At 38.3% G+C, this 16,516-nt stretch overlaps 1 protein-coding gene across 3 annotated transcripts in view; it reads left to right on the top strand.

The window, feature by feature from the left end:
• Window positions 1-14,890, top strand: part of jcada (junctional cadherin 5 associated a) — a 47,258-nt gene extending 32,368 nt beyond the window's left edge. For all 3 annotated transcript variants that reach the window (XM_066717798.1, XM_066717799.1, XM_066717797.1), the window contains 2 exons: window positions 5,702-9,690; window positions 11,886-14,890. In XM_066717798.1, the coding sequence (XP_066573895.1) occupies window positions 5,702-9,690; window positions 11,886-11,920 (4,024 nt within the window). In that variant the 3' untranslated portion in view covers window positions 11,921-14,890. The remainder of the gene's footprint in view (window positions 1-5,701; window positions 9,691-11,885) is intronic.
• The last annotated feature ends 1,626 nt before the right edge of the window (window positions 14,891-16,516 follow it).

The following is a 16,516-nucleotide window of genomic DNA, read 5'->3' as shown; positions in this document are numbered from 1 at the left end:
TAAAATGCAGTTTAAAAAATGCATTGACTGGGAACACAAACCATTAGAATTCATAATTTACTAGGTGCAGAAAAAGTATCAGTACTGTGATAGTTTGTTGTTACTTTTATTTAGATGAAAACTGTAAAGTAAAATCTCTTTCCAAAGAACCTGCATTTCTTATGGCCTTTACCAGTATTTCAGAATACTGTTTATGTGCTGCGTTGGCATTTATGTCAAAAACATAGTGAGAACTGGCTCGTCTTGAATTAGTTACAATGAATTGTGTGCATCCAAGAACATCTCTTGTTTTATTTTTATCACACACTGCAGCTTTTTCAGTAAATAAAAAGAAACTACAAAATATGGAAGACTGTCTTAAACAATTTCACATGCAGACATAGAAACCACACATCAAAGATGTGCCAGCAATGGTAGATATTTTGTTATGAATTTAAATAAAAGCATGATACTTGTTAAGGTTACTGCATTTCTCCTCCGGGTGGTGCTGTGTTCACTGTAAAGCTTGTACAGCAGTCTTGGATGTTTCCTTCTTGCTATCAGCTGCTGTGACGACTCTAAGATGTTTTGATCAGATTCACACAGCTACGGTACACAGCAGCTCCAGGTATATGTATCAACCATAGAGAATGCCACCTGATGTACACAGACACTTAGCTACGACACCACAGTGACTTGGCGAGGTTGTGCTTTTCAGTCACAAGCAACAGTATGTACACATGATCAGTTTCCTTGTGTAGAAATGTTTACCTACAAGCTGCCCACATGTGTGTTTTTTCAGCTTTCTTTCGAAAATGTCTATTATTTTTTTTATTATTTTATTATTTTGATTAGACATTTACAGTCCAATAAAGTAAATCGTTATTATAGGTAGGAATAAGGGGAAGCTTTTTCTGGAATGGTTCATGAAGTAAATTATTAGAGATAGAAGAGATACAAGCAAGAGACTAGATTAAATTTAAAATATTCAATTACCAATAATAAACCTGAACATTAATATAAATAAATGGTATTTTAATACTATTGTAACTTTCTTTTCACTTCAGGAGTGGCATCTAGTCTATCCAGGCCTGTTTATACAGATGATTGTGGGATGTTATAAAATGCTGGAGAAGATACATACTTCACTGTAATCTCTGTCTATTACGGCAAGCAGTTAATGGTTTGGTGGGGCTAAATCAGTGGTGAGCAACCTAAATTAATCAGTGTGCAGCAAGTCCAGCTGCCAAATATCTGCCTGGGCCGCAAGACCACTTTTACCACCATTACAAGCCACAAATGCTACATTTTAATTAAAAAGTGCAATATAATGTAGTAAATACATATAAACAATGTATTAAGGGATTAACACATTGATACAAATTAATAATCAGTTCACTCCTCAATTAATCAGTTCACTTTTTAAATTAGTTATAACTCCTGTGCATGACTTACTGTTCCCAACTCTCGTCAAGGGACTAACAACCTATATAACACCATACTGCCGATGGACTGTGAACTTTTCTGCTAGTTAATATCTGTAAATCCTGGTAACAATCATTTGTTAATTCCATGTTAATTGTTAATTGTTAATTATTATGGTTTTGCTATTTGTGGGTAAGACCATTTAAAAAGGTAACCAACCAGGAAAAGGTAAAAATAAAAACAGTTTCATGTGGCCACTTTCACTTCACTAGAGTCTTACTACTACCACATTTTTAGTCATACTTTCTTGGAAAACAAAGACAGGTTCTGGGAATGTAAACAACATAGCTTGGAAAAAAATACTGGAAAAAGAAACTGTTATTAAGAACAGTGAAGACCTACCTTACTTCGTAGTATAATTCAAATTGATTAAGGTCTAAAACAAATCTAAACAGACTAAAATAAACTAATACCAAACCTCAAGTTGCATATTACACACTTGTACCCCATCATTTGTGTCCCCAGCCATCACCAAAACATAGCCTAACTAAAGATAAAGCTATTTTAATTACAAAAGAGCCCGATAGGAACCACTTGGTTCTGTTGTTTCCAGTCTCTGTGGTTCTTTTAAACCAGTTTTGTCCCCCTGTTAACATGACAAGTTTTAAATTATTATTTTTTTATACAAAAGCATGTTCAATTCAGTTATGTACAGATCCTCCCCAGATCCCTAACCAACATGTACTTTTTGCCCCTGAAGTTCAGCCACCCTTGTCATTAGTCATTTTCTTACATCAGTCTGTGCACTCTTATGAAAAGAGGTGCGCAGGAGCATTTTGGGAGGACGAAAACAAACATACACAGCGGAAATTGTCAGTTATGGAGAAAGCTGTCAAATGCGATTATGGAGATGGAAATGAACTCAGAAAAACTAGGCACCCAGGGATCATGACTATACATTATTTCTCAATAACAGTTTGGACTGATACAAGCATTGAGCCTCTGCTGAATGTGACATTTTGGATCATTAAACATGGGTTTACATTCATATATTTGCGTTATGATGCAATATATTTATACAGGCACGTTTTGTATAGCTAATCCGATGTATTGTTTTAAAATTGTTTGGGAGTCAGGGTTCTGTGAGGGATCAGTACTATTACTACAGAAAAACAGATCTACTTTACAATTGGTTTTATTGTGCCCTCCAAATGTAGGGTTTTCCAGGAAAGACACTCATGTTTTTTCAGTGTTTTGTTGTCATTGCTGATGTTGTTGTTGTCCTTTTTCATTATTCATTTAATTTCACTGCAGTTGCAATGGGTGCAGGTAAATGACCGGTGGTGTCAGTAGTAGCTGCTATTCTGTAGTCTTCTTGTAGTCTGCAGAGGCATGGCAACAAACATATTGACATTTACCTACTTTATTGAAGATCTTGACGTATTTCTTATCACTTAAAATGTTTCACGGGTAGTTGTTTTATATAACCGGGGGCGGGGGTCTCAGTTGTATCCATCTATCCATCCATCCATCTGCTTACAATCTGCTTCTCTTGGTGAAGCCGCAGCAGGTCAGGTAGGAATGACCAGACATCCTTTTTTCTCCACAACAGATTCCAGACACTACTAGGCCAGCTGAGTGGTAAAATCCATCCAGCGTGTCCTGGGTCGGCCCCTAGCCTCTCCCCAAGCCTCCCAGTTGGCATCCTTATCAGGTGCCCGAACCACCTCACTCTCGACCTGGAGAAGTAGCAACGTGGCTCTCGTGGATTGCCTGCCCCTTACGCTATCACGGAGTAGTGTCACCTTATCACTTGCTGTGGCGGAGGCGCTGGCATGTTCCCATGGACCCTAGAGCTAAGGTTGTCTGGAGCCCCTGGTAGGGTCTCTCTTGGCGATGTCACAGACAGAAATTGATCTACCCTATGACCCCCATGATGGTTTAGACGAAACACAAGAGAACTACACCTGGAGGCCGGCTTGGGGGTGGTGTTCAACCGACAGGCGCCTGGTGGCCTGGCTATGTGTCCTAGCCAGGCTCAACCCAAAATGGCTACGTGGAGCCGCTGTGTGAGCTCACTTCCTGCGATTGTAATGCCAGTATGGCATTCTGATACTTGGCAGCGAGACGCTCAGATCACATACGTTGAGGCCCTTAATTTGTTAGTCTCTCTCCCCGGTCATGTCAGTTTTCCTGAAACATGGGACAGGGGAGTATAGTGCAGCACAGACACACCAGAGCAAGTCTATCCACGTGTTAAAGGTGCTATGGTGATATAGTTCATCTGTAAGGGAAAATTAATTCATAGCTGAGAATTAAGAGTTGATATTTTAATGCATTACATTACTGGCTTCCCGTGAATTAAGGTCAAGGTTGTTTTATATGCAGATCATATTGCCGCAGCCACGCGATTTCACAGTATCTTCAAGAGAGTCAGAGAGCTGACTCAAGCAGTTCTCTCAGACGTGTACGCGCTCCCCTCTGGGAGTGTTAGGGAGACAGTCTCAGTAAACTCACATGCAGAAACCATACAAAGCACTGACAAAGAAGTGGATATGTGCTAATTGCAGTCTAAGTAAGGAGCACCATGGCCTGTATCCATGTAACATTTGCAGACTATATATCTTTTCTTACATATATGTCTGCAGAGAGGTGTGTTCTGCCTTTACCCTCTGTCAGTCATTAATCTTTTAATGTATAGAAAATCTATCTGAATCTGTGCTTGCTCAGTGCTTATGTTGAGATATTTACGTTGATCCTTTCAATTTATGCAGGGAGATGAAAGTCTTCACTACATTATAAAACATAAATATTTCTGTACCGCATACTTTGAATTATTTTCAGAAATGTATAAGTGCGCAGTATTTCAGACACAGATATAAAGTAACACGTCTGCTAAATTTCCTGAATATGTCGGGTCAGAATAAGTTCAGAGGACTTGCATGTTCTTATTTTATACTCTGCTTCATTCACAATGAGTACTAACGGAAACTGAAAAGATAAATGTGTGATCTTTGTATATAATAAGATTTGAACTGCATGTACATGTAAACAGGACGTTACCTCACAATGTATTTACCTCAATGCTTGTAATGAAAATAACTAAAGAATGGCGGCATGTGTTAGAACTGAATTATCATGACTAGTGTAGACAGCTCTTTATTCACCCAAATAATGCTAGAAAAAAGTCACAGAATACCTGGGGGAGAGGTAGTTTAATGAATATGAAAATATAGTAGAAGTCTTGTACTTCAACCCGCTTTAACACAAATTGCTTTATTAACTGAACTCTACTTGACTCCAAACAAATTCTGACAAGTGAGGAGGTATTGTACATATTCAAGCTGAAGAACTGAAAATTATTGGGCAGTTGGGAAAGGGTGAACATATGCTTTAACTTTCTAAAGTGCTTGCTAATGTGAGAATGTTTTACATTTTATGCAGAGAATAGGTTAAAAAAGTTGGCTGAACTAGGTAGATTTTCTTTTTCTTTTTAATGAAGTTTTCACTTTTAATGTAAGTGTGCACATTTGTACAGAAAGATGTGATACTGTATTGTCACAGTTTTAATTGTAATTGATGTAAATTCTATTAGCTATACAATCAAAATGTATAGACCCTAAACCTGAGACCAGCAGATTTATGGAATACAGAACTACTGTATTTCAGGATATGGTGTGATAAGGGAAATGCTATGAGCAGAATGATATGTGTAGTATAATATACATAGATATATGGGTTTATTATTCTAAATCAAATGTTCATTCATACAAACTATTTATTAATGCGTCGAGCCGTTTGTATGACTGAGCTTGCTGTTAATTAGTTATATTTTGCATTCTCTGATGGTTCCACATAACAGAAAAAAATTATCTGTATTTTTAATCTATAATTTCTCCTCTTTTTTAACTGGTATCAGGGCAGTAAGTGAGGTTTTGCTTGCACTGTTACATGTGCTCAGCTTATGTTTAAGAGCGGTGCTATCCTTCCTGCATCAGTTACAGGAATTCCTTTTGTGCTCAGCAAAATATCTCTGTAATTGTGTCTAAAACATTAAAGTTATCTTTTAAACAAAAAAGAGTTATTGCAAATGTGAAATAAGAGAATAAGGTTTAATAAGATTACACATTTACATATTTGTGAAGTATATATTTTGTATTTATTACACATATTTATATATTACACATATAAACTGGACTGTTAACAATCACAGCACAATTAGAAATTGAATTCTTCTTTATTGCGATGCCTTTGCCTAAACCCTTCTAACACGTCTGCTCTATTTCCTTCCTCAAAGGTTCTGTGATGGATCGAGAGGGATGTATCCTGTTCAACAGAGGAACGAGAGAGACGTGTCCTACTGGAGGAGACGGGGGCAGGATTTCAGCGTCTTACTGGATTACGCAGACAGCAGAGAGCCAAGGGGAAGTAGCTTTGCAAAACCAGAGGGGATGAGAAAAGGGCACGAGATGCCGACAAAAGACAGACAACATGAAGGAGCGTGGTGGGAAGAAAGTACGTGCTTGAAAGAGAGAGGCGTGATGCAGGAGAAATGGAGGATAGCGGGTGATCGGAAGTGGCAAAGCCTCGGTACGGAGGAGTGGAAACCTGCCGTTGGTTTAGGACGGCAGCTGTCAGATGGAGACGGGGACAACTGGGCGCACAATCAGCGCTGCCTGAAACCCGGAGAAGGTGTGTCAGTTCACCAAAAAGCAAAAGGGAAGTCACAGTCTCTTCCAAGAGTTCTGTCACCAGAGAGTCTGCAGTATGTTGAAATGCCTTTATCCAGTCAAGACATGTACAGTAGCCAGAGGATGAATGGCAAAATATCTCAAGGACCTTACAATAAATATCATGAGGAGACATCTGGCAAAGAACTGTGTCCTGAAATCGTCAGGCCAGGTGGTCACCCTGCACTTTTACCAAAGCCTAGGTTTAGCCGGCCGCTGAAGCCTCCATCGTATGAAGCTCACCAGCAGACAAGGGGCAGTTCGGAAATGATAGCTGGAGTTCAAGAGCCTAAATCAAAAGACAAAATATCGTATTTTGCCAAGAGTGGGGAAACAAGACAGGACATTTTTGCATATGAACCTGCAGGGTCAAATTTGGAGCCTCCAGTTTACATACCTCCTCCATCTTACAAAAAACCCCAGCTTCAAAAAGTAAGTGAACGGGGCTTTAATGAAGTGACTAAATATAAGTTCAAGAGGGAGGTTCAGCAGGTGCCAGAAAGTACGGATACAGGGAAGTGGTTCTCCAGACAGACAGGAAGCTCTTGGGTTGAATACCAGAAGGGCAGAGGTGTACCCTGCAGGAAACAGATGTATCCGGGATACATTGGTGACCATCTGGGATGTGTTCAGTACATACCCTTTGATGATCCACGTGTGAAACACATCCAAGGAGATCCGTGCGGAAAATCCCTGACTGACTCTGACAAACTAAAAAACATCAGTAAAGAGATGCCCAGTGCTACAGCATTAGAACAATCTACACATGACAGTGCCTTTTCCCCCCCACAGGGCCTATCCTTTGATATGGATGCAAGCAAAAGATCTCTTCATGAACATGACAATGGCAGTAGATGGTATAGTGGTTTGCACAAAGGGAGTGATAACTCCATAGCATCTGACCAAAGCTGTATTAAGTATCAGAAAGACCAATCTCACATGGCTTATCAATTCAGAACATCTAGGCAAAACTCAAAGCTTGACCAAGGTCTCTCTGAAACTGTAACCCAAGTGAAGAAATTTGAACCTGGTACTGAAGCGGAGAGCAAAAGAAACTCAAAAAGAAAACTGAACGAGACCATCTTCTGCTTAGTTTCCGTTCCAGTTCACTTGCAGCCAAACGGTGAGAGTTCAGATCAGAATAATAACGAGAAGATTCCTAGCGCTGCAGAAGGTTCCATTGATAAAAATGTTGGAAATCTGCAACACCAAAGTCTCCTAAGCACATCCTCTACAGATTTAGAGTTACAAGCTCTTACTGGTGGCATGATGAACAACAAAGGAGTGAAGAAAATGCACCCGAGGAAAGACCAAGATGAGCTGAGGCCTCTCCAACCAAATAAACACAAAGAACTACAGTACTCTGGGTCTTGGCCTGGAGATCAGTACAGAGATCAGGAGACACAAACCAGCTTTCCAGAGCCTTCCAAAGGTGCCCCTCAGGGTTTTCCAAACAACCAAGCACAAAGCCAGAGCCACCCTGCCCCTGACAACACGGCAGAAGTGAATCTAGGTGCTGATTGCAATAACAGATATGGGTACCCCATGAAGGGGCAGAAGTACCTTAACCCTTCCAGCAACAGTGCTTTTTCAAGGACAACCACGTTTTCTAATCAAGTAAATAAGAGCACAGCTCAGCAAATTCAACCCTCAGGAAACCTAGAGGAGAAGAATCATATTTCAACAAGGACGTGTGAAAGTAAATCGTCAGCCAGTAATGGTAAGGAAGTCTTTGGTCAGTTTCTATTGAAGCCCGTCAGCCGGCGCCCATGGGATGCAATTGAAGAACTGGAATCCTTCAACAAGGAGCTTCAGGAGCAGTTTGGCAAACAGCCCAGTGTTGACAACTCTGTGGACGACATAGACACGGATTACAGAGATATTCTGGACTTCAACATGGCTGGCCCTGGAGCTGAAAATGCTAAGACACACATTTCTGACCAAATCCAGGGAAGGCCAAGTTTGGCTGAAGCACCCCACTGTCAAACAAACAAACTTAAAACTGCTTTTGAAAACTGGACTGCTGCAGTTGATCTTGAATACAGAGACATTAGTGCTTTTTCACGCCCTCCACCGAAGACAGTAAGTTTCGCCAGGCCAGCAAAAGAAGAGGTGCCCATGCTGTCACAGAAAACAGTGTGTGACCGCAGAATCTTCAAGCAGGACATGTCTCGTCCGAAAGAGCCACGTGGGGGTGTGAGTTCTGCTTTTCAATCCTCTTCTGCCGAAGCACTGGGTGTCCCTAGGCAGATGATGCAAGATGCCTCGACCCATACAAACCCTCCCGACTATGAGGACATATGTTATGCTTTGCAGCTATCACGGGAATCCATGGGGATCAACAGAGCAGCTAAACACGATGACCATATTCCAACAGAGCCGAAGTCTGTAGACTTTAAATCTGTGTCTCAGACTTCTGTTCAAACTGTTGGCTTCAGTAGACAAAAGCAGGAGGGCCTCTGCTTCAAAACAGAGCCTGACAGGAAGATAAAGAAAGAGAACCTAGTTCCCAAGGGCAGTGCGGAGAACAGTCCCAATATTGTTAACTTGAAAGGTCCAAACAACAAGTTCCATTGCAGCGGAGGTCTTCATAACTCTGTTAATGACAAGTCATCGGAAGACAGAGATACGAACGGAGGATTGTTCATGACCGATGACGATGCTGAAACGTGTAGTTGGATGAAACAGCCTTCCTTAACAGAACTGCATTTGGAAACCCTGCAGGTGAATGAGAAGGCGAGAGGCCTACAGGGTGAAGACCTGAACAACCTTTTTGAAATAAAGAGTGCAGATGGGATTCCCGAAAATGAATCCTTTGAGCAGAGGGCGGCTAGGATATTAGGAATAGATGTACCAGCTGAATCTCTAGGTGTGGCGGAGCACAACGGAAGCAAACACGTGGCGGAACAGAAAGGAGCTACAGAAATCCAACCTTTGATGCAGGGGAATGCATTTAGCGGGGAAGCACTGGAACATAGTGCCAATGGTGATGTGTTGCACATGAGAAGACAGTATCAAGAACAGAGTGCAAAGCCCAGGCTGGTCAGGAGGCAAGACAGGGAAAAAGAGCTAACAGAGACAAGGAGAGAGACAAGCACGGGCAATCTGCTGGAAAACAATTGTGTGGAAAAGAAGAATGATCTGAGTGTGCAGGGGCTGCTACCTGGGAACCTGCTGCCTGTTAGTGCTGAAGAAAAGATGGGCCAGCCCCTTGGTTCTGATAAAAAGAGCAGAAGCACCTCGAGAATGATCGAAGCCCTGCAGGACAAGCTGGCTTCCTCCCCCAGCCGCACAGTCATGGAGCGCATTGTCCGGATGAAAGAGGTGGACTCTGTGTCGCGCATGAGACGCCTCAGCATTAAGAGCTCGGACTCAGGGGACGAGGCCGAGGCAGAAAGGATGACTAGACCATGGCAGGATGCCGAGGAGATCCATACCACTCGGCAGGAGACACGCAGTGGAGCTGTTACCAAAAGAGAAATAACTCTGGCCCAAGATCTCCGGGTTTCCTCAAAGGGGATGGCACTGCAAGACGTAGAAGTCTTGTCCTTTTCAGGTAAGCATAGAGATACATATTTTGAGAAAGGTTGTCCTCTGTGTCTGGACATCGTGTTCACAGGAAGCAGCATTGTGAAAGGTTGGCCACAGGCGATCAATTAGCACGTCAGTCTTTTCAGGCCTGCAAGAGAGCCAGCCAGTACAATGGTTCTCTCTCACTGTTCCTACAGATGATTTTTTTAATGTTATTTCCGAATCTTAACCAATGTCATGGCAGTTTATTTATTCAAATGTTAATCGAAGTTTTAAAAACAAAATAATTTAAGCTGGTTACTGTTATATCAAATGATGATATTAACAGACAGATAAATAGCTACCTAAGACCAAGTGAATGCATATCATATGGATTAAATATGTTATTTAAGCCAAAAGCCTTTTAAAATGCATACCATATCAGCATTGTTGGGATTCCTTGGACTGCCTGGTATAATAATCCCTCCAGCTCCCTGTCAACACTTTACACTGACTGCATTAAAACTCTGAGCAAACAAAATGCAAATGTACAGGTAAGATACCGTATGTGTAAGAGGCTATGGCTCCTAACTACGTCCTTAAAGGTATCCCAAACAGCTTCTGGTTGTGGAAGAAATTGAAGAGTGTAAAACTTTAATCTCGTGGCGTAACACACACTTCCTGCATGCTTTTAGTGTAGTTCACGTGGACGGCCCCTGATGAATTATCAATTTAAAAATTATACTGTGAAATGTAAGTATACTGTGGATTGTTTCTTCTGTTTATGGCCAGTCTATCTGCCTTTGCATTTGTAATCAAATGTCAGTAGACATTTACATGCCTTTGTTGTGTAGCGAGGTCTTTTGAGGTTACTGAACTATTTTTACTGTTTGTATAAAGCCACTTGGATGTAAAGTAAACATTTTGCAGTGATTACAAAAATGTTAATAATAATAAATAAGCATAATAGACTGTGACAACAGGCTAAAGGATGATGTTCAGGAGCTTTAACATTCAGTGTTTTTAAAGATTTCCTTAAAGTTCTTTCAACAGAATTTTTAAAAATATGATTAGTTGAGTCTTCAAGACAATTATGTTTTTGCTAATCGTGAAATTGCTTTCTTTGTTTACTTTTGTATCCTTTTAATAGCTCTTTCCAGTGAAGTTGTGTCTCTCACAGTGTAGTGGGGCTGATTTCCATTGAGCCCCTTTCTGTTGCTGTGTTTAAGTATTAAAGAGTTACGAGCATGATGGCTGATGGACAGGAATATTTAAACATTTCCAATTCGCTGCTGTAAACCAAGGTGCTTGGTGCTGGCTTTCTTCACGGAGCAAAGCAGTGAGATAGTTCTACAGTTGATGTGTTTATTTTTATTTTTTATAATTAGTTTGTTCTTTAATATTGATTATACAGTTATACTTCAGTTGGGATAATCGTTAGATCTTTTATTTCCTCTACAGGATATTCTTTATTTTTCCACACCAAACACTAACAGTGGGGAAGAGGAATACGTTAATAATAATAAATGACTCTCACTGAATCTATATATTTTCCTGTTAAAATAATGTTGTTTGAAACTCTAAATTGAATCTGGTATATTGTGCTACAAATGTGGGATGTCAACTCTCTGCCACAAGAGGGGGCGCCTGTCTACTCTATATGATTATTGGCAAAGTGAAGAGAAAATCAGCTGTGTAAATAGGAGGAAGTTCAAACCTGCTTATGTTTTCTTTTCAGTTTTTTTTTTATTAATCAAGTAACAAATCTCACAGGGCTTAATACCAAGTTAATATTCACTTAGGTCATAGGACAAATTAGGGAAATTTGATTAAAAATCCTGGAAAGGAAATGAGGATTAATATAACAAACCCCAATCTTTCAGACTCACCACAAAAGCCAAGACCAGAGTTCACACTGAGAATGAGAGACCCCTCCTTAGCAATACAATATGTATGAAACAAACGACCAAATCATTGTTTAGACCCTGATTCAATAGGATCCTTCAAAACATACTTGATGAGGTCCAAGAGTGAAGAGAAATTGTTGTTAAAGCATGGAAAACAGCCTGCTTGAAGTCAGATTTGTTGAAAAGAATAAAAACTGCCGTGGTGTTTCTAACCGTTTAAAAAATTTAACATCACATGTGAATAACTTCTGACCTTACATTAAAAAACGTTTTCTTTCATTTAACACTTATTTTATGTTTTTTTGTTTCTTTGTTTTGTTTTTGCTTTTTGCAGATTCTTACGACCCCAGCAGAGTTGAAAGAGTTTAAAGAAATGGCAACTGAAGCTCTGAGCATCATCTACATCTGAGATCCAGTTAAAACACTGTGACCTGGCTGCCCACTATAATGCCTTCATTTCATCCTAATCTAATGAAAATTGCCTTCTTCGACACAAGCATTGTTTACACTGTCATCTCATTTTGTGATGAAAGTGCTGTTTCACTGCCAATGGGAAATGGCTCTCAGGGGGCCTGTTTCCTTGCTGTGAGAAATCATTTATTTTGTTTAGTTTTTTCGGTTTCCATTTTCAAAACTGCTTTTCTGTTGACCAACATTATGCAATTCCGTAATGTAAACAAACTATTTTAACCTATTTTATAACAATGGCAAAGCCATGACTCACGTGTTTGTCTTTAGATATGGATGTTGCTGCAATCTGAATGTAAGTGCTGTTGTTTTCAAAGTGAAATAGACACAGAATATAAAGGGTCATATGAACCGTTGTATTACAATCAGTATTAACGTCACCAAATGTAAAGTTTGAAAGATGCTTGGACACTCATTAAAGTCCACTTGATTAGGACTTTGGGCCAAAGCACGGATTATTTTCACAGGATTCAGTAACCACTGAACGCGACTTAAAGCATAATGCTGTGCTTTATGTCAGTAAAGCTGTACTGAACTTCTCTATTCGAATTCTGTACTTTTGGAATTCATGTTTATAGGTGGAAAATTAGCCGACAGCATCGATTTAAAAACACTGTGGTTCATTAAATAGTATTAGACAGAGCAATATTTGTTGTATAGTGCTAATTCTGTTGCTTTCTGCAACTCATAGCCAGCATCAGGATTGACCTTGAAAACGTCCTTGCTTAAAAACTGCGTGACTGACAAAGCGCACGTCTGAGAGCGTGTGCTTGTATGTGTTTTTGCATTACGAGCAACATCATCCACATATATTACACTTTCCTTCACCAAATATTTATTTTTCTGTTATTTCATCAAAATGTTATTCAGTCTACATGATGTAAAAAATAAAATATATTTTAACTATATTTCAAGAGATATTTTGTATTTAACCATATAATTTTATTTCCCCAATTAAGCCTTGAATTATCTTATATACCTATAATACTATGGTAATATGAACATAACATTTAAAAACATATATATTGTTTCTCAAAGGATGTGTGATAAAATAATCCAGTTGATCTGAATACACCTTTATTCTAATATACTGAACCTATAGGTTGAACAAATACCCAAGGCAGTGATTAACAGTTTTAGATGTACCCTCTCCACATTGAAGAATAAGAAACCCTTACAAATTCTACTCTTTTCACAGTTGTGTTTCATAATACATTGTTACTTTTTCTGCTTATTTCTGAAAGTTCAAACAAATATATGTGACTTTCTTGGACAAAATATTTATTTCATTGTAAAACAGCATACAATGGCAAGTATTGTAGGATACAAGCAGTTTTATCTTATAGAATAATAATAATGTCTCCCAAGGTTTCATTAACGTTCAGTTTTGTCAAGGAGAACAATATACTTACAATCTTACAATATCAAAACTCATAACAATTTGATTATTATGCAGCATTGTGCTATGTTATATATTTTACATTTATTTATTTTGTAGAGTATGTGGATAATTGTATAAGCATTCCACTCTAAAATTCAGTCAGCCTGGCAATAATACTACAATATATATTACAATGGCAGAAATAGTATTTTGTTTTAGAGATTTATTAATCCTTATTTCTGTTTAAGATGCATATGTTGCTTTTCAAATCTAAAGTTTTCTGATATAAGCTTTCTGGTAATATACAGTGTGCAGAAAATACGATGATAATTAAGAACAGCATTACAGTTCCTTGTATTGAAGATAATACAGTTTTTATTAGGTTGTTCTTTGTTTATAATCTTTGCAATCACTTTAAACAGTATTCTATTGCAGCTGTCTGTCTATCATAATCTGTCAGATATTTTACTCAACTGTTTGCAAAACCATTTGTTCAAAATGCTGATTATGGGTTCCAACAATTTCTGAATACATAACCCTTAATATTATTACTAGTATTACTAATATTATAGTAAAATAGTAATGGATATTACATCCAAGTCCCGTGCACGTCACTAACATGCATTTGTTTGCCACATATAACTATTTCGTAAACTTCTTATAATCGCATTGTAAACTATTACAGAGATAAGACATTTTATGGTGCAGCAAAAATGAAAAATTGAAGTCATTATGTAGACTTTTGCCACCTTGAAATACATTATAGAAGTAACAAATGGGGAATCTTACAGTACTTTTTCATTCAAGTTATGTTGATACCGGAACACTTACATTACTTGACGGCGAAGGAATGTTTGCATCTTTTGTATCCAGTTCGTTTCTAACTCCAGAACTGTACTGGCTTGGAGGACACTGGTTATGACTGGTGCATCTCAAACTGTAAGTCATGGATCCATTCAAATAGTACAACCTCCTCGATCATCCTTATAAGATTGGAGGGAACTTGACCTCTCAGAGTTGTCTATTGTATTCTTTTTGTACCTTGGCATGTCAAGCAGACTGTTGTATTTAGGTGTCATTAATATTTTATATTGCCAGTTATGTGCAACATAATTGTGCACATTCTGTTGTAATATTTTCTATTTTCATACGAAATTGAAGTGCTTTTTTGTACACACAGCTATTGGTTTTTCTTGCTTGCATGAAAATGGAAATTAAAATTTGCATTTGGTACTCAAGTCTACCCAATAAGCAACCATTATCTTTCATATAGCATATTTTTTATTTACAAAAACTATGCCAAGTATTTAAATTGAGAAGCAACCAGGCTATTTTTAGAGTATTTTCAAAGGGAACTCATTTATTTTTCTTTGTGGCACATCGATACCTTTGTATTTATGAACATAAAATGTACATAATATATCGCCATATGAGTGTGCTACTGTTGTATAATAAGGCAAACTATTCATAAATAAACTATTTGCATGAAAGTCTTGACTGTGTTCTTTTTATTTCCAATGAAAAAGGAAACGATTTGAATATATCAGAAGAAAAAGATGACTTTGCACATGGCAGATTTATTTATATTAATACAAATACGATGTGTTAAAATGAGCACCCAAACAACTGAGATCATTTCTTCTTCACAGTAATCCACTTCTTCACAGTACTCAGTGACCGTGATATTTATATGAGTCTTTCACATTGCCATCTGCATCAAGTCCTGCCAAACATGCACAAGACTTTCTCTGCTCCATTTTATGCTTGGTCTTTTGTTATAGTGCTAATATTAATATGGCAAGGCTCTGAATGTAGCACATTTTATTATTATTAAATTACACTAATGCTGGTCATAACAAATCATTTATTTGTGTTAAATAATAAGAGGATTTCTAAAAATTCTCAGTTTCGCCCAAAACATTTTAAATACTGCAGCTTTCCCAAAGATTGAGTCTCATTAATATGTCTTTTCAGTGGACGGGCTCATATCGGTGAGATCAAGAACATTTTCCCAGGGTAATTGTAATTATTATTTTTTTTCAAGAAAATCTGCACATCTACTTTAATTAAGGTTAATGATTCCATACCTTAGGTAAGATTAGTTTGTAGTCCTTACAATAGCACCAAAGATTTTTAAAGCAATTTTCTAGAACAGTGGTTTTCAAACCGGTCCTGGAGTACCCCCTGCCCTGCTGGTTTTTGTTCCAACCAAGGTCTTAATTGCTTAATTGAATCCTTAATTGACCTAACAAAGCAATATACCATTCAATTAAGTAATTAAGACCTAGGTTGGAACAAAAACCAGCAGGGCAGGGGACCGGTTTGAAAACCCCTGCTCTAGAATGAAGTATGTAACTTAATGATTCTGTAATCATAGGCGTAGGTTTAGGGAGGGACAAATGTTGAGAGAACGTTAACTTGTCCCCCCCAATAATGTATGCCTGGCTCCATAGGCGTAGGGGACCTGTCCCCCCAATTCTGAAATGAAATCTACGCCCCTAATACATTTAATCAAGCAAAAAAACAAAAAAAAATATCAAAGGGCCCTTTTGACTCCTATATAAGACCTTTTGTCCTAGCGTTCTGTATACAAATCTGACGAAGTGCAGACCTTGGCTGAAGGAAGTCTAATAGACAACATTTTTCTCATAAGAACGGACATGGCTTGAAAAGGATTACTTGTTACTACATTAATTTCATTACAAGGTGATTTTATATTAAGGACATTTAAAATCCTATGAATTAAGGTACCCACAATGCTCTTGTCTTTGAATTACAAAAAATATGTATGCATATTCTTCATCCACACAAAAGAAAACCAATATTAAAAATACACAGTTTATAACCCATGCATTCAACCTTTCTAGATTACAAGCCATTCTCTTCTCATCTCATGGTAGATTGCTTCAAATATAAATCTGATTGCAAGTAACAAAATTCAAATGAGATTACTACTAGAAATATACTTTATACTATACTTTCAGGAATTAAAAGCCCCAATTAAAATTCCTCAGTCTTGTGCAATGATTACCCCAGTTGTTTAGTGTTACAACTTACAGTACGCTGTTCTACTTAAAAATAGACTGGATAGGATCCTTGGATCACTTAGTTATTAA

This window comes from Amia ocellicauda, chromosome 2 (assembly GCF_036373705.1).
Source record: "Amia ocellicauda isolate fAmiCal2 chromosome 2, fAmiCal2.hap1, whole genome shotgun sequence".
In the NCBI taxonomy this organism is placed as follows: Eukaryota; Metazoa; Chordata; class Actinopteri; order Amiiformes; family Amiidae; genus Amia; species Amia ocellicauda.
The sequence above is the reverse complement of the archived record's forward strand: the minus strand, read 5'-3'. Positions and strand labels throughout refer to the sequence as shown.